The 25,075-nt window shown below is 42.2% G+C and overlaps 2 protein-coding genes across 4 annotated transcripts in view; both read right to left on the minus strand.

Annotated features, from left to right (window-relative positions):
* Window positions 1-18,635, minus strand: part of VEGFD (vascular endothelial growth factor D) — a 38,614-nt gene extending 19,979 nt beyond the window's left edge. For all 3 annotated transcript variants that reach the window (XM_082609618.1, XM_082609617.1, XM_082609616.1), the window contains exon 1: window positions 18,463-18,635. In XM_082609618.1, the coding sequence (XP_082465744.1) occupies window positions 18,463-18,552 (90 nt within the window). In that variant the 5' untranslated portion in view covers window positions 18,553-18,635. The remainder of the gene's footprint in view (window positions 1-18,462) is intronic.
* Window positions 18,636-19,372: 737 nt separating this feature from the next.
* The window catches only part of PIR (pirin), a 104,567-nt gene continuing 98,864 nt past the window's right edge, over window positions 19,373-25,075 (minus strand). The window contains 1 exon segment of the mRNA XM_082610378.1: window positions 19,373-19,690. Coding sequence (XP_082466504.1) covers window positions 19,578-19,690 — 113 coding nt within the window. The 3' untranslated portion in view covers window positions 19,373-19,577.

Here is a 25,075-nt window from a genome sequence, read left to right on the forward strand (position 1 = left end):
ATTTCTGTACATTTTTCCTAATTTGTCATTTTTGTTTTATGAATATTAGTCCTTTATCTCTTTGAAGGTTGTAAATAGACTTAAGTATTCAAATTGTTTTATATTTTAACTTCATATATATGAGCTGTATCCCGATTATTCATTTTATTGGCTGTCTTTCTCAGTAATCATTACCTCTATGTGCTTTGGAATTTTGTTTAGTAGTTTCATCTTCATTGGGAGATTCGTTTTTTCTTTCTTCATTTAAAGGTCTGTGGTTGCATCCCCTGACACTCAGGGCCCTGGGTCCAGAATCTTACTGAGTATTTATGACTCAGGGATCAGCTCAGCTCAAGCCCTGCCTCGTCCCCTGGCTCATGTTAAGCAGTTTCATAGAACACACAGCTCCAGGCAGCCAAGAGCAGTAACTCTTCCTCTTTCATGGATCTGATGGATTGCACTCATGGAGCCCATTACCCACTGGAACTGAACTCTTGGCGGCCTCCACCTTCCAAAACAGTCCATCAGTTCTGCAGCTTCAGCTTCATGGTTTTTTAAAAAATTTATTTTTCTTGAGATACAATTGACAGCGTGGTATAGGTTTAAGGTATACGACGTGTTGATTTCTTCAGCTTCATGTTTTTGGTACCATTTATGCAAATGTTTGCCATTTGCAGATGTTTACCATCCTGTGATCAATTTTACATTTTATCGATCATTGCTACGGACTATAAACCATCTCAAAACATGAATGTAGAAGGTCATCTTGCTTGGAAGTCCAGATGTGAATGTGAATGTGTGTGTGTACATGTGTGCATGTTTTAATAAAAGTGGGAAAATCTTGAACATGTTTATGACATGAGGGAAAGAACCAACAGACAGGAAGAAACGGGACATATGCATGAGAAAGCAGGGACCTAGAGGGGGTGGTGTGACATAAGTTCCAGAGATAGGTAGACAGAAGATGAATGAATGAGAGGGTCTGAAAGAGGAGGCTCACAGAGATGATGCGGGTCTGTAGATAGCAGGACTGCTTGGGACCTATGATTTCTCACTTCTTTGAGAAGTTTGAATCAAGGCAATTTTCTGGGAACAAGGGCTGGAGGAAGCTTGAGCATAGATAGAGTTTGGGGAACAGGCAATGAATTTCAGGAGCGTGCCACAGCTGCTTCATCTAAGAAATCTGGGGATGAAATTGAATAACTGCCAATCTCTCCAGTGACTCAAATTCAATGATGTGCCATCAAGGCTCATTTTTCAATAGTCTCTCTTTTCATGATTATTCATTCCCTCTTCTAATTGGACGCCGTAACTACTTCATATTCAATCCACTCTGCGAAATAAAATTTTGTTACAACACTGCTTCCCCATCAAAATAATGAAAACAATCAAATAGCTTTTTATATGTTTTAAAAATTGTACTCTACTGAGAGGATTTTTATTTATTGAGGCAAATCCATAAATACGGAATGATAAGGCTTCATAGCTCTTACAGGTTTCAATTCAATCTGAGAAATATTTTTACATTATCCAACCATGAGAGCTCAGAGGGAAATAAACCTCTGGATTGAATTTAAGCCACTGAATGGCTCATACAACTTACCTCATCATAAAAAATGAAGTGTTTACTCAAGTACAAGTTATTTAAGCATACTTTAAGCCTCCTACTAATTTAAAACCTAGTTTGAAATAACTGAGAAATTGCAGACAGTTTAGTTTGCTCTTACAAGTGGAGGTACTGAAAATTCGGAATAAGCAGAAACCTGACAACCAGTTCATCGCAGGGGTGGGCGTACGTTTACAAAGGGTCAAGAATAGCTGTTTGTTTCTAAGAGGCTTTCTGCACTAGTTGATTTCTATATAATTAACTTTATCTACTTGAGCAAGACGAACATTAAAATTAGAAAGCGTAAGTATAGGCCCCAGTACATATTTAAACCATGGATTTCAACGGTTTTAACTACCAAACGTTTGCCAAGTAAGTTGCTCCTAATTTCTTCCTATATTCTAATGGAAGTGCTAATCAAAACTAAAATAATTAGAAAGCACTGAGCAAAAGGAAGTGAGGCAGGGTGACGAGATCTCTGCTTTTTGTTACAGGAACATCTTTTTATGTGTCTGTGGTAATGAATCCTAGACTGTTAGTAATTTCCCTCCTAAATAACAAATCATTCTCTGATGTCTTGGCTACCACAAGCCAGTTTCCAAATTGTGAGGTTTAAGGTCTTTGTAACAAGATTTTACCAGTATTTCAATGCATACTGCTTCCTGAGGTACAAAATGAAGGGTAGCCACTTTCTCTTTTGTTAATTTCTAAGCTCACGTGGTGTTCTCCCTGAGGAAGCATGAGCATCTCCATAGCTCAGGCCCAGACACTCATCTACACCAAGTGTGACTAAGATATTTGGAAAGGTATGGTGGCTGGGTTTGGAGGAGGAATTTGCAACTATCCACGCTGTGGGGAAATCAAAGGCCTTCTGTACTCCTAATAATTTGAGCTCTCAATTTCCATGCCCTCTTCCTCCAAAAAATATCTAGTCAAGGGACACATTCAAAGAGTGAACAAAGGCATAATTTGGGGATATCAAGGAGCCTCACTGAAGGAAACAGCAGGAGGTTGACTTTGGTGGCGGCACAGATCAGGTTTGAGAGTAGGAGGGCTGGCAAATAAGCCTAGGAAGAGAGGTTGGTGCAGTGAGGGACCACTTCATATCCACTAGGATGGCCACAGTCAAGAAGACAACACCAAGTGTTGATGGGACTGTGCAATGGTGCTGTCACTTCGGCAAAGAGTTCAGCAGTTCTTTAAAAAGTTAAACATAAACTCACCATACAGTCAACCGATTCCACTCCTAAGGATTACCCAAGAGACAGAAAATCGATTATTGGCTGCCCGGGGCTGGGAGTGGGAATGAAGGTTAATTGTAAAAGGGCACAAGGGATCTTATACGGAAGATGGCTGCACCACTCAGTAGGTTTACTAAACACCATTGACTTTTACTTCCAACAGGTGAATGGGCAAATTTTACAGTATGTAACTTGTATGACAATGTAGTTGTTTAAAACAAAAAAAAAAGAGGAAGGATTGGAAGCTTAAAGGCCAGGCTACTTATTTCGGAGGCAATGGAAAATATCAGAGTTGAACAATGGGATGTCACTGGACACCCATTTCATTGGTTTGCTCTTTTGTTCATTTCTTCTTTTTTAAAAAAATTAATTAATTTATTTATCTTGGGCTGAGTTGCGGCTTCGTTGCTGTGCGCGGGCTTCCTCTAGTTGCGGCGAGCGGGGTCTACTCTTCATTATGACGCACGGGCTTCTCGTTGCGGTGGCTTCTCTTGCTGTGGAGCACAGGCTCTAGGCTCACAGGCTCAGTAGTTGTGGCTCGCGGGCTCTAGAGCGCAGGCTTAGTAGTGGCGTGTGGGCTTAGCTGCTCCACGACATGTGGGATCTTCCCGGACCAGGGCCCAAACCCGTGTCTCCTGCATTGGCAGGCAGATTCTTAACCACTGCATCACCAGGGAAGCCCTGTTCATTTCTTCTTGCCCTGGCCTTAGTCCATGCTGTTCCCTCTGCTGGGAATGCCCTCTACTCTGTCTAGCTAAACCTTTCTCACCCAGGTGTTACCTGCGTAGGGAAGCCTCCCCAACTACTCCCACCCTTGCCTAGGTCTGATCTGTCAGTCACATGGATTCCAAGCTCCCCATCCTTCTCCCCAGCACTTACCACCACTGACGCTAATGAATTATTTGTCATTACTTATTTAATGCTTGTCTTCCCCACTGGGTTGTTCAGGACCACTGGAGTAGTAATAATATGTTTTATTCAGATAGCAATAGTAAGAGCTATGAATTAGGAGGTTGGGATTAACATATACACACTACTATATATAAAATAGATAACCAACAAGGACCTACTGTATAGCACAGGAAACTCTTCTCAATATTTTGTAATAACCTATAAAGGAAAAGAATTTTAAAAAGAATATATATACATAGGGACTTCCCTGGTGGTTCAGTAGCTAAGGCTCCATGCTCCCAATGCAGGGGACCCGGGTTTGATCCCTGGTCAGGGAACTAGATGCCACAGGCTACAACCAAGAGTTGGCACACCACAGCTAAAAGATTCCGCATGCCGCAATGAAGATCCTGTGTGCTGCAACCAAGAGCCGGTGCAGCCAAACAAATAAATAAGTAAATAAATATTTTAAAATAAATAAGTAAATAATTTAAAGAAAGAATATATATACACATATATGTATATATATGTATATATATAACTGGATCACTTTGCTGTACACCTGAAACTAACATATTATAAATCAACTATACTTAAATTAAAAAAATAGTAAGAGCTAAATATTTATTAAATGTAAGAATAAACAGATTCATCAAATGCTATAGAAAATTTAACTGTGAGATTATTCACTTATTCAAACTGCATCACTTATTTTTCAAGGATCTTCCTCTGAGTATCCTCTTTCCAGGTCCAAATCAAATGCCACTTTTTCCTTGAAGCTTTCTATGAAGTCCCTAACTTAGACTATATATATATATATATATATATATTTTTTTTTTTTTTTTTTTTTTTTTTTGCAGTACGTGGGCCTCTCACTGCCGCAGCCCCTCCCGCTGCGGAGCACAGGCTCCGGACGCACAGGCCCAGTGGCCACGGCTCACGGGCCCAGCCGCTCTGTGGCACGTGGGATCCTCCCGGACCGGGGCACAAACCCCTGTCCCCCGCATCAGCAGGCGGACTCCCAACCACTGCATCACCAGGGAAGCCCTAGATTATATTTTTAATGAGCACATTGCATTTCCCTTACTATACTGTGATCTCCTTGAGGGTAGATCCTCCTAGAGGGTCAGGTTCATCTTTTTATATAAGTACTTAATGCATATCTGAAGAAGGAATTTATGAGTAATAATATAATACATACACGCATTTGAAAAAGAGTGATCAGGGCCAGGTTTGTGTGGTCTGCTTAATCTTTTGTATAGAGCGATGCTTCTCAAAACTTCCTGTGCATACCAATCACCTGGCAATCTTGCCAGGATGCAGATTCTGATGGAGTAGGTTTGGGGTGAGACCTAGGATGGTGCATTTTTAACAAGCACCCAGGTGATGGTGATATTGTTGGCTGGCTGGCCACACTTTGAGAAATAAGGGTTTGTAGCAGAGGTTCTCAACCTTGGCTTCACCTTGAACCCGGCTGGGAAGAAGCCTCACAGAAACACTGATGCTTGGATCCCATCCTCAGAGATTCTCATTTTCTGGTTCTGGGCTACAGCTTTGCCATGAGGATTTCGAAAAACTTCGTAAGTGGTTGCTAGTCTTAGGAGAAGCTGGGTGAGAGACATATAGGCTATTCTCTCCGCTAGCTTTGCAACTTTTCTGTAAATCTAAAATTATTTCAAAATAAAAAGTTTCTTTAAAATATCTTTCCATCAAACTACCACTGCACAGAATTAGAACAGAAAATTTCACAACTTGTATGGAAACACAAAAGACCCCGAACAGCCAAAGCAATCTTGAGAATGAAAAACGGAGCTGGAGGAATCAGGTTCCCTGACTTCAGACTATACTACAAAGTCACAGTAATCAAGACAGTATGGTACTGGCACAAAAACAGAAATATAGATCAATGGAACAGGATAGAAAGCCCAGAGATAAACCCACGCTCATATGTTCACCTTATCTTTGATAAAGGAGGTAAGAATATACAGTGGAGAAAAGACAGTCTCTTCAATAAGTGGTGCTGGGAAAACTGGACAGGTACATGTAAAAGTATGAGATTAGAACACTCCCTAACACCATACACAAAAATAAGCTCAAAATGGATTAAAGAGGGGCTTCCCTGGTGGCGCAGTGGTTGACAGTCCACCTGCCAATGCAGGGGACACAGGTTCGTGCCCTGGTCCGGGAAGATCCCACATGCCGCGGAGCGGCTGGGCCCGTGAGCTATGGCTGCTGGGCCTGTGCGTCTGGAGCCTGTGCTCCGCAATGGGAGAGGCCACAGCAGTGAGAGGCTCACGTACTGCAAAAAATAATAATAATTTTTAAAAAATGGATTAAATACCTAAATGTAAGGCCAGACACCAACAAATTCTTAGAGGAAAACATAGGCAGAACGCTCTATGACATAAATCACAGCAAGATCCTTTTTGACCCACCTCCTAGAGAAATGGAATTAAAAACAAAAATAAACAAATGGGACCTAATGAAACTTCAAAGCTTTTGCACAGCAAAGGAAACCATAAATAAGACCAAGACAACCCTCAGAATGGGAGAAAATATTTGCAAATGAAGCAACTGACAAAGGATTAATCTCCAAAATTTACAAGCAGCTCATGCAGCTCAATAACAAAAAAACAAACAACCCAATCCAAAAATGCGCAGAAGACCTAAATAGACATTTCTCCAAAGAAGATATACAGATTGCCAACAAACACATGAAAGAATGCTCAACATGATCAATCATTAGAGAAATGCAAATCAAAACTACAATGAGATATCATCTCACACCAGTCAGAATGGCCATTATCAAAAAATCTAGAAACAATAAATACTGGAGAGGGTGTGGAGAAAAGGGAACACTCTTGCACTGCTGGTGGGAATGTGAATTGGTACAGCCACTATGGAGAACAGTATGGAGGTTCCTTAAAAAACTACAAATAGAACTACCATATGACCCAGCAATCCCACTACTGGGCATATACCCTGAGAAAACCATAATGCAAAAAGAGTCATGTACCAAAATGTTCAAGGCAGCTCTATTTACAATAGCCAGGAGACGGAAACAACCTAAGTGTCCATCATCGGATGAATGGATAAAGAAGATGTGGCACATATATACAATGGAATATTACTCAGCCATAAAAAGAAACGAAACTGAGCTATTTGTTGTGGGGTGGATGGACCTAGAGTCTGTCATACAGAGTGAAGTCAGTCAGAAAGAGAAAGACAAATACCATATGCTAACACATATATATGGAATCTAAGAAAAAAAAAATGTCACGAAGAACCTAGGGGTAAGACAGGAATAAAGAGGCAAACCTACTAGAGAATGGACTTGAGGATATGGGGAGGGGGAAGGGTAAGCTGTGACAAAGCGAGAGAGTGGCATGGACATATATACACTACCAAACGTAAAATAGATAGCTAGTGGGAAGCAGCCGCATAGCACAGGGAGATCAGCTCGGTGCTTTGTGACCACCTAGAGGGGTGGGATAGGGAGGGAGGGAGGGAGGGAGGGAGGGAGACGGAAGAGGGAAGAGATATGGGAACATATGTATATGTATGACTGATTCACTTTGTTGTAAAGCAGAAACTAGCACACCATTGTAAAGCAATTATACTCCAATAAAGATGTAAAAAAAAAATCTTTCCAAGTGATTTGAATGAGAAACACTCATCTTGGGAATGGTGCATGCTGGTTTAAGTTCAAAGGCCGGGGTGAGTGCCTGAGCCCCATACAAGCCCATTGAGTGGGGAATAAATGGTATATGTACGCTGAGAAATAGTCTTATTCTTTAAACCCCTGTGAGTTATACCGTGGATTCAAAACACTTGGATGAGTATTTTGCTGAACTGGATTTTCTAAGCCTTTTCTTAACTCAAATCACCAGACTGATTGTTTGTGGCCCACTTCCCAATCTGTATGACTTTTTCAAGATTGAAGACCAACAAAACTGTTTTCCAGGCTAAAGAGCACGAGGAGAGCAGCTGCCTTATGTGAGACCATCCTAGATGACAGGAAAAAAATTCCCAAGGAGCCAAAACAACCCATTTCTCCCAAACAGAATTTAAAATAATAGGTACTGCTTTAACTTACTGGGATTTAATTGGGAAGAGTAAATTCTAATCCTTTCACATGGCAGTCTAGAAAATATTTGAAGGCACATAGAAATTAGGACATAAACACAATGCCAAGGGGAAGGGGCGTGGCTTAGGAGTACATGGCTGAGATCCATCCTGTCTCTGAGCTGTCAGAAGTTACAAGTTGCAAAAAGCTGTTCTTGGGTCATTCCAGTCCTTTGCCCTTAAGAATCCTCCTGTTCTAGATACGAAAAAGGAGACCAGCTTTGCAAAATTCCCCACTGGACCTCTCGAGAACTGTGGGTCGATGTTTCCAAGCCTTTCAAAACTGATGATTCTATTCTGTCAAACTGTTGGCAATGTGTCTTCAGGAAGTTTAGTGATAAGGGGGTGGGGTGAAGAGAATTTGTATATCTGGAAGATCCAGAAGCTTTGGAGTGTGCTGTGGACAGAACACATTTCACACAACGTTCCATAGATTTGCTTAGGGATTTACAAGTGTGGCCTGGGGAACCGGTCCTTTGATTACTGGGCCCTGGAGTTCAGGAAACCACAGTCAGCAATTTGTTTCCCTTTGCAGTGGGTCTAGGGAGTGGATCATGTTGCAAGACAAATAATTCCATGCTCCCTCTACCTCTTAGCAACTTGTTTCACTGGAAATGCATTTTGCATTTCATCTTTAGCTGGATGTTTAAGGCTGAGCCCAAACCACCAACTTTTCCCTGGTTTGGGATCCAAGTTGTACCGCCACATTCCCAGCTGTCCACAGATACCGTTCCCCCCTCCCTGCTTCCCCTTTCTCACTCTCCCACCTGTCAAGGAACCCGCGCAGGCCATGTTAGACTCGCAAGGCCAAACTGAAGTTTTGTGCCTTTGCCTCTTGTAACTCTCAAGTGGAAATTACATCCCCCGAAAGGAAGCTTTGCCCGATACTGGAAACCACTCTGTAGTCTGGACAGACAGCTGATTGGCGCGGGAAGAGCATGGATGAGAACTGTCCAAAACTGGTTTTGAATGGTAGAGCATTCTGGGAAACGTGTTGGCAGTTTCTTATAAAGTTCAACAGACGCTCACCATATGACCCAGCAGTCCCACTCCTGAGAGTTTACCCTTGATAAGCAAGGACTTAGGTTCACTCGAAAACCGTGACGTGAATGTTTGTATCAATACTAGCTTTCTTCGTAAGAACTAAAAACCTGGAAACAACTGTCAGGTCATTCAATATGTGAATGGTTGCTTAGGCAAACCGTGCCACGCCCATCCCATGGAATACAACTCAGCCGTAAAAAGGAATGAATGGCTGGTATGCACAGCAACTTGGGTGAATCTCAAAGGCATAGGAAGTGAAAGAAGCCAATCTCAAAAGGTTACTGGGGCTTCCCTGGTGGCGCAGTGGTTGAGAGTCCGCCTGCTGATGCAGGGGACACGGGTTCGTGCCCCGGTCTGGGAGGATCCCACATGCCGCAGAGCGGCTGGGCCCGTGAGCCATGGCCGCTGAGCCTGCGCGTCTGGAGCCTGTGCTCCGCAACGAGAGAGGCCACAACAGTGAGAGGCTCACGTACCGCAAAAAAAAAAAAAAAAAAAAAAAAAGGTTACTGACTGTATGATTCCATTAATAACATTCTCGAAAACCCAGAAAGATAGCGATGGAGAACAGAGCAGAGGTTGCCAGAGGCCGGGAGGAGGGTGTGACTATAAATGGGTAGCATAAAGGAATGCTTTTTCTGTATCCTGATTATGGTGGCAGTCACAGAAATCTCTGTGCTAAAATTCACAGAACTGAACATCAAATGGGAAAAATGATAATTTTACCATATAGTAACTTTAAAAAAATAAAGTAAGCTGGCTTTGAATCCAGGCACTGCTCCCTTTTGGCTATTTGACTGTAGGCCAATTATTTAAGTTCCTTAAGCCATGGTTTCCTCATTTCAGAAGGCAATGCTAACAATCTCTCATAGAGCTGATGTGGAGATGACCCAAAGTCATACATGGGAACGGGTCAGATATAGGGGAGGCATTCAGTAATGTTCATTTCCTTTCCTTTTTCTCTCAGGGGTGGCGCATCTGGTCCTGGGTTGGGGTTTAGAGGTGCTTTATGGCTTTGATTTCCCTTAGCAACCAGAAAGGTGAGTTTGAAAAGAGCAAGATAGTACAACTCCAACCATAGTAAATAAAAGTTAAAGAGAAAACCTTTTCCAGGATAAATCAAGGACAAACGTTCTCTTTTTCTTTTTTTTAAACATTTCTTGGAGGTATTTTCAGATGAAACGCCAACTTTAAAGTGCCTACCCAAGCTTTACATACGTCTTTATAGGTGGGTGAGGGAAAACCACCCACTTCTTCAACCTTTGTGTTTTGTCACTAGGGTCCAGCCATCCCCAGAACAGATGGTACCTAATAGTATGGGCCTTACCAACTGAGGGCAGGGAGGAGAACACACGTTGCTGACAATGATTCACATGGAGCCAACTGAGGGCCTGGTCCTGCTGCTCTGAAATCCGCAAACCTGGCCATTTGGGGACCCTCACACTATGGGTGGCTCTTTTACTCAGGCAGTTCTATGTTTAAATGTGTATATATGAGAAACTCAGGGTGTTGAGTTAATCTTAAGACTAAGGAAAGGAATTAGAGATGCAGAGCAAGTGTGTATGTGTGCACAGCTGTCTGGGTATTTTAAGGGGATACGAGACGGCTAGGATGTCTGGGACCTCCACATGCTCTAATTTGACGAATGTTGTGGGGGGGTTTCTCTCCAGCCGAACTGTCTAGCATGCGGGGAGAGCTCTATGCCTGCCTTTACATGTTTTAAATCCGTGCTCCACTCCAATGCCTCTGCTCCCGTCAGGTGCATCTATGCTTAGGAAATGTGGGGACAGATGAGTGTGAGGAATGGGCTCTGAATAACCCCAGGAGAATGTATTCCTAAGGCCCGTTACAGTCTTTTTTAAAAAATTTATTTATTTTTATTTATTTTTTGGCTGTGTTGGGTCTTTGTTGTTGCATGCGGGCTTGCTCACGGGCTCAAGAGCACAGGCTCAGTAGTTGTGGCGCATGGGATTAGTTGCTCCGCGGCCTGTGGGATCTTCCCGGACCAGGGTTTGAACCCATGTCCTCTGCATTGGCAGGCAGACTCTCAACCACTGCGCCACCAGGGAAGTAAGCCCGTTACAGTCTCTTTATCACTAATCTCAAAGATCAAGGGCCCAACATCTAAGGAAACCATCCAAAGCCTTTATGGTAATTAGGTTATTGTTAAAAACAATTCCACCGCCTCCATGCCTCCACCTGTCCTCTCCCTGCCCAAGACAGGAGTGTATTTCTCAACCCCATCGATGTTGGGCCACGTGGCCTGCTTTGACTAACGGGATATTATGACATGATGCAAGCAGAGGACTGAAATGTATTTATGACCGCACAGCCCTCTACGTTTCCACCATCACCGTAAGCACCTGCCCCTGCTGGCTCACTGATCCGAGGCAGATGAGAGTCACGTGCAGCAGACCCATACTCAACCTGTGGCTCCAGCCTTGATCCTCTGCCTTCCAGCTGCCCAACAGGAACGTCAGTGAAAATAGGTTAGAGATGTTTTGAGCCACTGAAATTTGGACTGGATTGTCACACTGCATTACTGTTATAATACTTCACTGCTACAGCCCTATCTGAGCCTAAGTGCAACACAATCCATTGGGTGGACGGAGGATCTTTATGTCAAACCTCATCCTCTTTTTTACAAGGCAGCCCTACCGCGCCACTGGCAGTCAGCCCAGAACGCCCGTTTTCACCTTGCTTCCTAAAGATGCAGTGGTCCCGTGCCAACATCCACTGCTGTCCTCTCCCTCACCCATAACCACTGCATTGTCTAAGATGCGCAACGATCCCCAGTCTTGCTGTGAGAGTATCGTTATGAACCAAGTTACGAACTGTTCTTTTCAGAGGGTCTCTTATATAGGATGAACTCAGGGTATTCCTTCAATCAAAATCACACACTTCCTAACTCCCTCCAGAATGCAACAGTAACAACAAAACCTTCGCCATAGCAACATTCGACAAATGTCATTTTCTTTCTCCAGAAACTATTTTAGGCAGACCTAGATCTCAGGAAAGCAATACTTTTCTCAAAGATGTGAGTGGTATAATTATTTAGATGACAATGAAAGACAAAAAAGAGACTCATTGGGCTTCCCTGGTGGCGCAGTGGTTGAGAGTCCGTCCGCCTGCCGATGCAGGGGACACGGGTTCGTGCCCTGGTCTGGGAGGATCCCACATGCTGCGGAGCGGCTGGGCCCGTGAGCCATGGCCGCTGAGCCTGCGCGTCCGGAGCCTGTGCTCCGCAACGGGAGAGGCCACAACAGTGAGAGGCCCGCATACCACAAAAAAAAAAAAAAAGAGACATTAAAATTTTCATTATTACTTAAAGTTTCAGGCATTAAAATTATCCTTCTCACAGGTCAAGCTGAGCTCCTTGGCTGCTGGTAAGATATGCAAATAACTGAGACATCTTTATTTTATAAACATGTCATTTCCATTCATGTGCCCAGCACATGGTAGACATTCCACAAATGTTCACTGAACTGAATATACAGCTTTCCTTTTCCCAAGAAAAAGGAGCCTCCTGAGCCGCAGAAAGAAACCCGAGTGTCTTCCTTCCATGATTCTACCCCAGTGACCACCCACCGTCACCTCCCATCTCAATGGTTAAGTTCAGAAACATTTAGAAGTGACCAAAGTTGTGTGTATTATAGTCATTAATACTATTCACCAGAGTTCCAGCCTTCTACCTTCCAAGCACATGGAAAGCTTGCACTTCCTGGCCCCTGGTGGTTGGATGAGGCATGGGGTCAAGGGGCTGTGACTGGAAGTGATGTGTGTCACTTCCAGGCCAGAGAATTTAACTGCCAGGGTGAGGCTCTCCAGGGCTTTCCTTCCCTCTGTCATGGTGACTAATGGCATTCAAAATGGGGATGCCCAGCCAGCTTCATCCTGATGTGGAGCTCACCCTGGACAAACCAGGAGGGTCACGTGGTACAGGCAATAACTACACCTTCTGTTGTTTAGGCGCCACCAAGAGATAGGGAGTTTGTTTGTTACCTGTTACAGCAGATCCTGGCCTAGCGTGACTGATTGAGCATCCGCCCAGAGTACTTTGCCATAATTTACCACATCTTCACAAACCACGTGGTGTAGGATGAAAACACAGCACTTTTCAAGGATCTCAGAGATGAAGGAAATCATCCAGGTGTCCAAGTTTTATCCATATCTGCTGTGTGGCCAGATGCTGCTTTGCCATCTCTTTCCATGACCACCAAGCTGGAAAACTGGGCTAAGGTGACTTCCTTCTATAACTGGCTCCTAGAAGTAAACACCTTCTAGGATAGCTTATGGCTGAAAAAATACTGCAGGATTCTTTGATACCTCCAGCCACATCCTCTCTAATCTCCACAGGAAAATAGCACAGGGTGAATATACTGCCTGGGTATCTCAAAGCCTAGATGCCTAGTCCAGTCAGTAACAAATACTTTTTTAGTATCCATTCTATTCCACCTTTGCACTAGGTGATTGGGAAGCTGAAGTAAACAATGAAAAGTCCCTGTCCTCAAAAAGCTTTCATGCTAGTGGAGGGTGACAAAGCAATAAACCTATACACAAGCAAATAAAAAATGTCAGGTACTGATACGTGCCATAAATAGGATAAAACAGTGTAATGATACAGATCAGGGTTGGCCAACTCTGACCTGTGGGCCAAATCCAGCCTGCGGCCTGTTTTTATATTGTCTGTGGGCTAAGAAATCCTTCCTACAATTTTAAATGGTTGCAACAAATGTAAAGAAGACTATTTTGTGATGCATGAAAATGATGCACAATTCAAATTTCAGTGTGCATGAAGTTTTCCTGGAACGCAGCCACACTCTACGTGATGTGCCCTGGCTATTTCTCCAACCTCCGGAAGTACGGCTCTGGCCTCCGCTCTCCCTACTGCAGCCACACTGGCCCCTCTGCACGGCCACTGCACAAAGTGGCCTCTGCCTCCCTCACTTTCTCCAGGGCTCTGCACAAAGGAAACGGAATCAGAGAGGTCCCCCCCGGACCCATCCCTCTGTGTCTCCGCCCCCTTCTTGATCCTCTTCATGGCACTTTTCACCCGCCACACGTGGAATATGAGTTCCATGAGAGTTGAAACACTGCCTTATTTCCTGCTGCATTCGACACAGTACGTGCTCAATAAATAAACAAATGAATTGTCAGGTGTTGGCAAGTTCTAAGGAGAGGCAAGGGAGAGCCTTTAGGAACAGGACATCACAACCAGTCAAGACTTGCATGATGCAGGGGGGCCTCAGAGTGGCTTTGCTTTATAATGTCCTAGTATCTTGGTAGAGACTATAAGATCTAGTGGTAAGACAGAGAGAAAAGAGGACTCCTGGACTTCCCTGGTGGCGCAGTGATTAAGAATCCGCCTGCCAATGCAGGGGACATAGGTTCGAACCTTGGTCCGGGAAGATCCCACATGCCACGGAGCAACTAAGCCCACAGGCCACAACTACTGAGCCTGTGCTCTAGAGCCCACGAGCCACAACTACTGAAGCTTGCACGCCTACAGCCCGCGCTCCACAACAAGAGAAGCCACTGCACCGCAGTGAAAAGTAGCACCTGCTCGCCGCAACCAGAGAAAGCCCACGCACAGCAACAAAGACCCAACACAGCCCAAAATAAATAAATTAAATAAATAAATTTATATAAATTTTAAAAAAGGGGACTTCCCACCATAAAAGCAACCTAAGAAGAAATAGGGAGATTGGGATTGACATGTACACACTGCTACATTTAAAATAAATAACCACCAAGGACCTACTGTATAGCACAGTGAACTCTGTTCAATATTATGTAATGACCTAAATGGGAAAAGAATCTGAAAAAGAATAGATATATGTATATGTATAACTGAATCACTTTGCTGTACACCTGAAACTAACACAACATTGTTAATCACCTATTCTCCAATATAAAATACAAAGTTAAACAAAAAAAGAAATATCTTATCTCACCTCATCTCAATCACTTTCCCAATTGTGGATAGTTTCCCGCCCTCTCTGTTAATCTCAAGTGGTTGGAAAGAGCTGAGCTTAGAAATGTGCTCAGAAACAATTTACTGTCACTTGTGTCCCTCTTCCTCTAGTACCTCTAGGCTACTGTGGTAATGATAAAGGTGCCTGGGAGTTCCAGATCATCCTACGTTACATTCTACATGGAAGCATCCGTGTGTCCAAATACTGCATTTTCATTCCATAAATTGTCTTTATAAGACTGTCCGAAGAGCAGTTCCTTAATGAAACTCACTCAACATGCAGCTTTAATGTGATTTTTTTTCTAGAGCTTTCAGGGGTCTATACTAAAGGCTAATCCGCCAAGTCCAAATCAGGTGGTTGTTTTTTTTGGCCACACCCTGCGGCCTGTGGGATCTTAGTTCCCTGACCAGGGAGTGAACCTGGGCCTTGGGCAGTGAGCGCGTGGAGTCCTAACCACTGGACCTCCAGGGAATTCCCCCAAATCAGGGGTTGTAAATTAAAAAATAAGTCATACAAGGAAGTAGTATATTCAAGCTATAAGATACAGAGGGTTCTACTGTATCCTGAATAGCAATAATAGGCTAAAGTGATATAAAAGCTTCAACCACCAGTTAAGGATAGAAAAGATCTGTGTACAGAAGCACGTAATGCACACATTTACCTATAAGGTCATAAATGAAGAAGAAATTAATGGAAAACATTTCAAATGTATTTTGTGCCAAGGATGGTGCCTGATATGAAAGTGGGCACGAGCTCGTTGGGCCATCTGACTAGCAACGAAGTCAATGGACTTCCCTGTGCACGACCGTAGGGAGAGCAGTGGGGGCGGGTCTGCTTCCTGGAATTAAATATGGAAGGTGCATCTTAGTCCTTGTTATTCAATTCCCTTTAGAGACAATTTCAGGAGAAGGCAAGTGACACAAAGGTTATGAAGTCTCGTGAGCCATGTGGCTTCTCACGGTACTTAGAGGTGTCCCACATTCCTGTGGATCTTGGATTTATTCCAGTCTCAGGCCGAGTTTGAACGACTCCACCACTCAGCAATAGTCTTCCACCACTGAAGTGATGAGAGAGGGGGCTGAAAGGTCGTGTGGGGAAGGAGACAAATTCCGTCAGAGAAGAGTGGGGCAAGCCTACCAGGACCCGGAATTAATCCTTCGTCACTCTCCTGATAGGTCTGCATCAGTGACTTTGAAAAGATTTATGGCGATGGCTTCCCCTAGTGACTTAAGGGGGTGCCAAGATTCCTGGTGACAAGCAATGCTTATCAAATACACCAGAAACAGTGCTGGCCAAAAGGTCGATGTGAATGACAGGACAGTGAGGTTGCAGGTATTTATTTATCAAACGCCCAGAATGTCTACACTATTGTACTCAGGGCTGTCACATACAGACGTGAGACTATGTGGATGGAGCATCCTAGAGTTGTGCAGTGCACGCTCTGTGCAACTGCATATGACTACCCCAACATATATAAAAGCTGGAGAAAACAGACACAGAAATAAATCCCATATCTAGGTGGTTAATCTGATTATACTAGTGAGCCAGAAAGAGGCACTGGGTTAATCTTATTTCTAGAAGAAAACATGTTCTGCTTAGATTGAAAAACTTAGCAGCTAAACAGTATGCACAGGAGATTTAAGTTGAGATTTTCTAACAGATTTATCTCAGTTCACAAATTCTATGCACTACTGACCCCGAACAGCTGTCCTAAGTACAGCTGGCAAGACTAATGAAATCAGGATGCCTTACACTCAAATGGCTTTGAGAGCAATTGTGCAGGGTATTGGTAGCCTTTTGCAGGGTTACTGCAGAAAAAAAAAATGTTCACAGACTCACGTAACTGTACTAGAGGCACTGCTAGTCTAAGCTGAAAAAATAGGAGAATGTTCAAGGCTAGAAAGTGACCACTGTGGGGGAAAGGCAACCCCGCGATAGAAACGGCATCGTTGCCATCCTTTTGGGAAAACAGGTGGTTAGAAGAGGGGAGGGTGGACAAAAGCACACGCTCACGGACCTACCACCAAGGAGGACCCTGGACACGTCTTATAATAAATGAACATTTTTATCTCAAAATGCACAAAATACATTCATATCCCAGTGTCCAAACCATTACCATCTTGAATATGCTTTCATACTCGATTTTGATTTAAACAAGAAGAACATTAACATTAAGAAACACATTTCTTCTTGGATTTTTCTCTTAAGAGAAAGTTACGGGGGAAAAGAAAATGTATAATAACCAATATGATATACCGCCTTAGCCCTCACCACCCACTCGTATCTACGCCCGAACTTCTGTTTAACTGTATGCACACCTTTCCTTCGCATCGGAAAGATGTAACTGAGCCAGGGGTTGGGTGGACTTAAAAACAGATGACAGCCTGAAAAGCCTTACTTACTTCAAACAAGTCTGATTTTTTTTCTCCTGTCCCCTAGGCTCAAAAATGAGATTCCCTTTTACCTGCCATCTGGCATTGAGATCCCACATCCAGGCTGGTGGCAGTGAAGTGGAGCTGAACGACGGTGATCTCTCTCGTGTCCGTTTGGAATTTGGAAAGTTAGAAAGGTGTCGCTTGTTGGGCAAGGTGACTCTCTACCCCTAACACAGAGTTCAACCTTCGCAGAAATACTGTGTATCTCTTTCTGTAGTGTAAGTACATCTGTGCTTTATACATAAGAGTAAGACGTTTTCACCCCCAAGGACTAATTTTCCCCTGTTGGGGGCGATATCACCCTTGTTGAAAACGCATTTCCTAACGACAGCTACAAAAACTCACGTCCACTTTGATTGTTCACGGCCAGAAATTCCAAAATCAATAATGATTTAGCACCACTTCAGTCAAAACAATTATATCTGAATCATTTTCAAAATCAAAAGCTGAGAAAAACAGTACAGTCTATGAAATACAATAAAACTGGGCGAAATAGTGCTCAGTCAGTAACATCCCAGTTAATTTTTTTTCATTACTCTCAATTCATTGTGCTCTATCTGATGCTTGCTCATAGAATCAAAGATTTGATTATGGTTGAGTTTTACACACATTTCAAAAAGCAAAGGACCAAAACGACTTCAGAGAAAAGATGTTTCTAGATGGTGGCAATGGGTAATTTGGAAAACCAGATAGAAAACATCTGTAGAAAGCATGGCAGTTTTCAATTTACAGAGGAAATTAACTAACTAAACTAGCTCACAGATGACCTGAAAATAAACAGCCCCCAAAGCTATCTGTGTCATAAAAACAAGTCAATGCTTCATGAGAAAATCACTGTGGTACAGCAGAAAGTAACACAACACTGTAGATCAATTTGTTTCAAATAAAAAAAATCACTGTGCCATCTGCACATACAGTTGAGGGGAAACTTTCATGTCCTATTACATCTCCAAAACCCCCACCCCCAGCGTTTTCAAAAACTCATGGCAAGAATCTTAGTAAGCCTAAGAAACAGAATACTCATTAACAAGTACAGAATATATCCTGCCCACTGTGAGGAGTGTTCTGCATTTTTATATTGTCTCAAAAATAGTGGCGGCAAAGAAAGAACATCCTCTGTATAAACCAACTTAAAAATCTGCATCACATGCAAAATTGAGCTCACCTACCTTCACTGGTCCATGTTCATAACTGGAGCTCTGCATCAACTGCAGAGAAGACATCATGAAAATATTCACCACTGCCCACTGTCTGTACATTTTGAATATTCTAATATCCACTGATTACCAAGCAGTTGACCTCAGGCAGCTAGAGCAAACTGGTTCAAAAGGCATTCTCCAGAAGGAAAGTTCGAAACCCCAGGAGTTCACAGGGAAAAACAAATAATCAGTTGTGATCAAAATCAATTAGTCAAGGTACATTTCTGCACAATCTTATGGGGGGGGGAAGAGAAATGAAAAAAAGTTTAAATGTTCGTACGCTCCAAAAATAATCAGGAAGTGGATATGTCTTCTACTTGAAATGAGAAAGCCTCTAAATCCATTTCATTTTCAGCAAATTAAAAAAAAAAAAATCTTCCCCCCGCCCATGCCCCAGGTTCGAGTTGTTTTAGAAGGAGGTGGTTTGGCCACCAATGTTTGCAGCTACAGAAGGCTGGGACCCAGTTGTGGATTCAAACTTTTTTCACAACCCTCATGGAAGCTTGCAGGAGCATGTGTCTTAAATCTGACACAGATTTTGGCAGAAAAAGCAGGGAAGTCTTGGCCGTAATCCTGTCGTGTCCCTACCAATAGCAGGGCAGTTTTGAAAACTGACTGAAACGCTCAGAACTGCTGTTACTTTACCCACACAGATAACCTGTAACACGAAACCCCAGCACATAGGCATCGAAATTGCGTTGCTCAGAAAGAGACCTCAGATGCTCATGCACCTCCATCAGTGACACACAGAAAGTAATCAAATGTGCTTTAAAAAACACACAGGCACAAAGATGACAAAATATCCACATGCCTGTGAAAGGAAAACATACACAAAATAATTTTTTTAACAGAAGTAACTTAGATTGATGAAGAACACTGATTTTTAAAGAAGCAACAATTAGGTTTATTTGCTTGGGCCAGGAAATTTCTCACAGACACTGCTATAGAAAACATGTCATCACTTGAGTGTGGAATTCTTTAGAAGCACTGGCGAAGTCAGCTTTGGAAATTGGATGCATTGAAGGGGTGGATGCCACAAAGGGCAAAATTCTAGAAGGCAGCCAGACCTGCCCTTGTGCTTGTCACTAGTTTCCAATCTTTGATTTCCAGGTTTTGGCTCTTTCAAAGCCGTTTTTCGCATTTCTGAAATCAAGAACGGCCTGAGAAATCTCTTCATCTGTGTTCATCACAAATGGACCTAGAGTAGAAAGAGACATTCAGAAAGTTCTGGGTGACGAGAATATTTTCTTCTACCACGAAAATGCTATGTATTTCTGTAGTTCTTAATTTCAGACAAACTCGGGCATATCTGAACAGCAGAAGGTTATTTTTGCAGCATCCAATCTCCGAGGACTGTAATACAAGTTTCTTGACTACAATTGTGTATGATTATAAAGACCAAACTTCAGATAAACAAATGCAATTATATCTCACTCATCCATTGCAGGCTGTCATCAGCAATGGCAATCTCTTTATTCAAAACATTCTTAGGTTTGGTTCTATTACAACCATTTTTGTAGCTGTTAGTTCTTTTTATCTTTATTTTTTATTGAGGTATAAATGACTTACAACATTATATTAGTTTCAGGTGAACAATATGATTCAATATTTGTACATATTGGGGAATGATTGTCACAATAGGTCTAGTTAACATCTGTCACTATACATAGTTACAGAAGTTTTTTTTCTTGTGATGAGAACTTTTAAGATTTACCGTAGTTGTCAGTTGCACTAGCATTGGCTGATGTCAAGAATTTAACTGATCTGATTTTTAAAATTGGCAAATCTTGTCACAGTGTTGGTATCTCCACAGTATATGAGGCTGTGTCCTTGCATGAGGGGTCTAAGTCATTTTTGACAATTAGTAGCATCTCACTGACAATAAAAAGGAGATTATAAAAATTTCAAGTCAAGAAAGCATCACATTTTGGATTCTCTAGGGGTCAGTGCACTTTTTCTGTAAAGGACCAGACAGTATATATTTCAGATTTTGTGGGTCAAACGGTGTCTGTCTCAACTACTCAACTCTTCTACTGAAGCGCAAAGCAGCCACAGACAATATAGAAGTGACTAGGGATGGCTGTGTTCCAATAAAACTTCATTTACAAAGACATGAAGCGGACAGATTTGGCCCATGGTCACAGTTTGTCTAATTCCTAGGTCTGAACTTGGCTTTTGCTAAAAGTGTAGAAGAAGTCCTCCCCTAATCGACCAGGAGGCAAAATGTCTGTCTCTTCCCTCTCTTCACATACTGTAGGAGCATCCACCTGTTGGATAAACGAGGCCAGCTCTTACATGGCATTGGCAGTGTCTTGAAAGTGGTTGACAGATTTGTCCATTCGGTCAGTATATTTCTTCCCCCAGTCTTCAGAGGTACCGTCAGGAACCTTTTACGAAGTGCTTCCTCTAAGAGGCTTTCTCTGAGAGACCCGGATTAAAATATAACTTAAAACTTGGAATAAGACAGGCAAACTTCTTAACTACTGTTGGCGTATCAGCACAGATTCGGCACCCACTTTAGTGCTTGAGAAGGAAGACCCAGGATCACATGCTTTGATGATGCTGAGGCCTTTTGGGAGATTTCAGGGAATAGGATGGCAACAGAAAGGGAAAACAGGTAGCAGGTGTGTAAATTCATTCATTCACTCAATGACCTATCTATCCAGGATTTATTGCGTGCTTATCGAATGACGAACATGGTGCTAGGAGCTAGAGACATAAAGCTGAAAGACAAATTAATGACAGACTCCCTCGCCTCAAGGACCTCAAATCTATAACACAAACAGATACGAAAACAAATTATTACAAAACACTGTGATACACAGAACGATAAAAGTATGGAAAATGCAAAGAATCAGCACAGAAGGGGAGAAGGAGGTGGTGTCTGCACAGGCAGACGTGGCGGAACGGCATTTTTGGGGCTGGCCTGCAGGAGGACGTGAGGGTGCAGAAAAGGAGGAGGGTGGAGTCTGATATGTAGCAAGGGGCCTGAGCCCTCTGGGTTTTGGACGCCATCTACGGGAAGAAGTTTGGACATAATTCTGCGGGTGGTCTGGAATCACTGAAGGGTTAAGGACAGGACAATGTGATCTGATCTGCAGTTGTTAGAAGACTTCGGCATCAGGGTAGAGAAGATGTCTGGCCTGGGAGGCTGAGTTGACGGTGGAATTGTTTAAGGGTAACTGAGACACAAGACACAGGAAGCTGTGGGTAGAGCAAGGAACTCAGTCCTAGATATTCTGACATGAAGGCGCTGGAGACAATCAGATAGCTGCCTGGCAGAGGTGCTCAGTACATTGTTGGAAATAGGGGTCTGGGGCTCACAAGAGAAATTTCACCTGGAGATGGAGATGTGGACTGTACTAGGTAGGAAACAATGAGAGAGCCCTCATATGCAAAAGAAATCATAAATCCAAGAGGGCATCCTGGAAAAGCCACCTTTTTAAAGGACGCAGAGGGGAAAGGGAGATGGAACAGAGAAAATGAGAGCAGGTACTGGGCCAAGGACTGACTTCCTGCACATCATAATTTTGCTATAGATGAGACTTGCGGAGCACCTCTCCCCTCCCTCAATTACTTTTCTGTACAAACAGTACACTTCCGGGCTTCCATCTTGACACTTTTCTGGGGTATTTTGCTGTGATTCTCAAATCATAATGTGCACATAAATCACGTGGGAATCTTATTAAAATGCATATTCTGAGTCAGGAGGTCTGGAGTGGGGTCTGAAACTCTGCATTTCTAACTATCTCTCAGTGATGCCAATGCTGCTGGTCCATGGACCACTTTGAGAAACAAGGGAAGCGTTGGAAGTGTGAGTCGTCTAAAGTCAAGGTGAGGAAGCTCATCTCCTCAAATCCTCAAGAAGAAGAAAACTGAAACCAGAAAGTGTATGTTTTTGTTTTTCTTCTGTTCTTTTTTGGGGGGGGCGTAATATATAACTAAATTAATTTATTTTTTTTTTGAAATTGAGGTATAACTGACATACAGCATTATATTAGTCTCTGGTGTACAACATAATGATTTCCTATTTGTATATATTGGGAAAAGATCACCACAATAAGTCTAGTTAACATCTGTCACCATACACAGTTATAGAATTTGTTTTCTTGTGATGAGAACTTTTAAGATCTATTCTCTTAGCAACTTTCAAATATGCAGTACAGTGTTATTGACTATCATCACCATGCTGTACATTACTTCCCCGAAAGCATGTTTCTTAATTAACAAGAAAATTATTTGCTAGTTATCAATAATCCCACAAATCCTCTTTTAAACTACACTGTTCATCCCTTCTCTAATTAAAGCTTTGAACTCCCTCTCTCTCCTGTAATAAAAATGGTGTGAGTTGAATCTCTCATTGTGTAGAAACTTCCTATAGTGGAAAGAGCACAAGACAAGGGTTTAGGAGACTAGGGTTTAAATCCCAGCTCCACCACCACCAATTACTTCCCAGCAGAGAAGCCACAGGGCAGAGCAAGGGGCAACCGGGCACGGTGAGAGGCGAAAGGGCAGGGTGGTTAGAAACCAGACAGCCTGAGTGTGAATCCAGCTATGTGTCCAACGAACCTTTGCACCTCCGCTTCTTCATCCATAAAGTGGGGATGAGAGTACCTACCTTGTCAGGTTGTTTTTAAGCTTAAATGAATTAATATTTGGAAAGCACTCTGACCAATCCTAGTAGACAGTAAATGCTACCAAGGTATCTGTTATGTAAATAAGTGCAACATCTGGATTCCGTTTTCCTCAACAACTAGTACTGGTTCCCAAATAGTCGAGAGATGGCTGTGGTGGCCTTCAAACATGCACAGGTAAAAGAAAAACTTAAACGTCTGGGTTTGAAAGAGTTAGCAAAATAAAATAAATAAATAAAACAAACGAGCAGAATGCTTTGTCTCTCATTAGCTGAGGTTTCAGGGGCCATCGCCATGTTGTCTGGTTAATCCGAATTTGTGTGTGCTGGCACACCCAGTGTCCCCGAGTTGCAAGCCTCTGGGAGAAGATTCACAGGGGATGAATGTCGCCTATTGTAGCTGGAGTCTTGGTTTTCATCACTGAGGCAGAGGACATCGCTTAACTGAAAAGGTTTCCATCCCACACATCTTTTTCCCACCTAAATTCTAGCTGCTATTAATAAAGATGATGGCCCTACTCAATCTGTCTGGAGGCTTCTTCCAGAAGAACAAACTATTTCAGGGCTGTTCAACCAAAAGAAAATGAGAACTATGAACCTTTGGAGTGGAAATCAGAAGTCTGCAAAATGGAGTCAAATGCTATGGGCTAGGTGGAGTATAATTTAATGCTTTTCCCTTAAGCTACTAATAAAACAAAAAAGACTATTTTCAAAATAATCAGTGCTCTATAGACCAGATAGATCTAATTGATATTTACAGAACATTCCACCCAAAAGTGGCAGAATACACTTTCTTCTCAAGTGCACATGGAGCATTCTCCAGGATAGATCACATCTTGGGTCACAAATCAAGCCTCAGAAAATTTAAGAGAACTGAAATCGTATCAAGTATGTTTTCTGACCACAACGCTACGAGAATGGAAATCAACTACAGGAAAAAAAAAACTATAAAAAACACAAATACATGGAGGCTAAACAGTGTGCTACTAAATAACCAAGGGATCACTGAAGAAATCAAAGAAGAAATTAAAAGATACATAGAAACAAATGAAAACAAAAACACTACGACCCAAAACCTATGGGACACAGGAAAAGCAGTTCTAAGAGGTAAGTTTATAGCAATACAATCTCACCTCAAGAAACAAGAAAAATCTCAAATAAACAACCTAACCCTACACTTAAAACAACTAGAGGAGGAAGAACATATGTATATGTATAGCTGATGCACTTTGTTATAAAGCAGAAACTAACACACCACTGTAAAGCAACTATACTCCAATAAAGATGTTAAATAAATAAATAAATAAATAAATAAATAAAAAGATCCAACTAAAAAAAAAAGAACAAAGAAAACCCAAACTCAGTAGAAGGAAATAAATCATAAAGATCAAGCAGAAAAAAATGAAATAGGAATGAAGAAAATAATACCAAAGATCAATAAGATTAAAGCTGGTTCTTTGAGAAGATAAACAAGATTGATAAACCAATAGCCAGACTCATCAAGAAAAAAAGGAAGAGGACACAAATCAATAAAATTAGAAATGAAAAAGGAGAAATCACAACTGACACTGCAGAAATACAAAGGATTATAAGAGACTACTACAACTATATGCCAATAAAATGGACAACCACGAAGAAATGGACGAATTCTTGGAAAGGTACAATTTTCCAAGACTGAACCAGGAAGAATTAGAAAATATAAACAGACCTATCACAAGTAATGATATTGAAACCATAATTAAAAATCTTCCAACAAACAAAAGCCCAGGACCAGATGGCTTCACAGGCAAATTCTATCAAACATTTACAGAAGAGCTAACACCAATCCTTCTCAAACTCTTCCAAAAAATTGCAGAGGGAGGAACACTCCCAAATTCATTCTATGAAGCCACTGTCACCCTGATACCAAAACCAGAAAAAGATATCACAAAAAAAGAAAATTATAGACCA

Source organism: Mesoplodon mirus (assembly GCF_964341445.2).
Source record: "Mesoplodon mirus genome assembly, chromosome: X".
In the NCBI taxonomy this organism is placed as follows: domain Eukaryota; kingdom Metazoa; phylum Chordata; class Mammalia; order Artiodactyla; family Ziphiidae; genus Mesoplodon; species Mesoplodon mirus.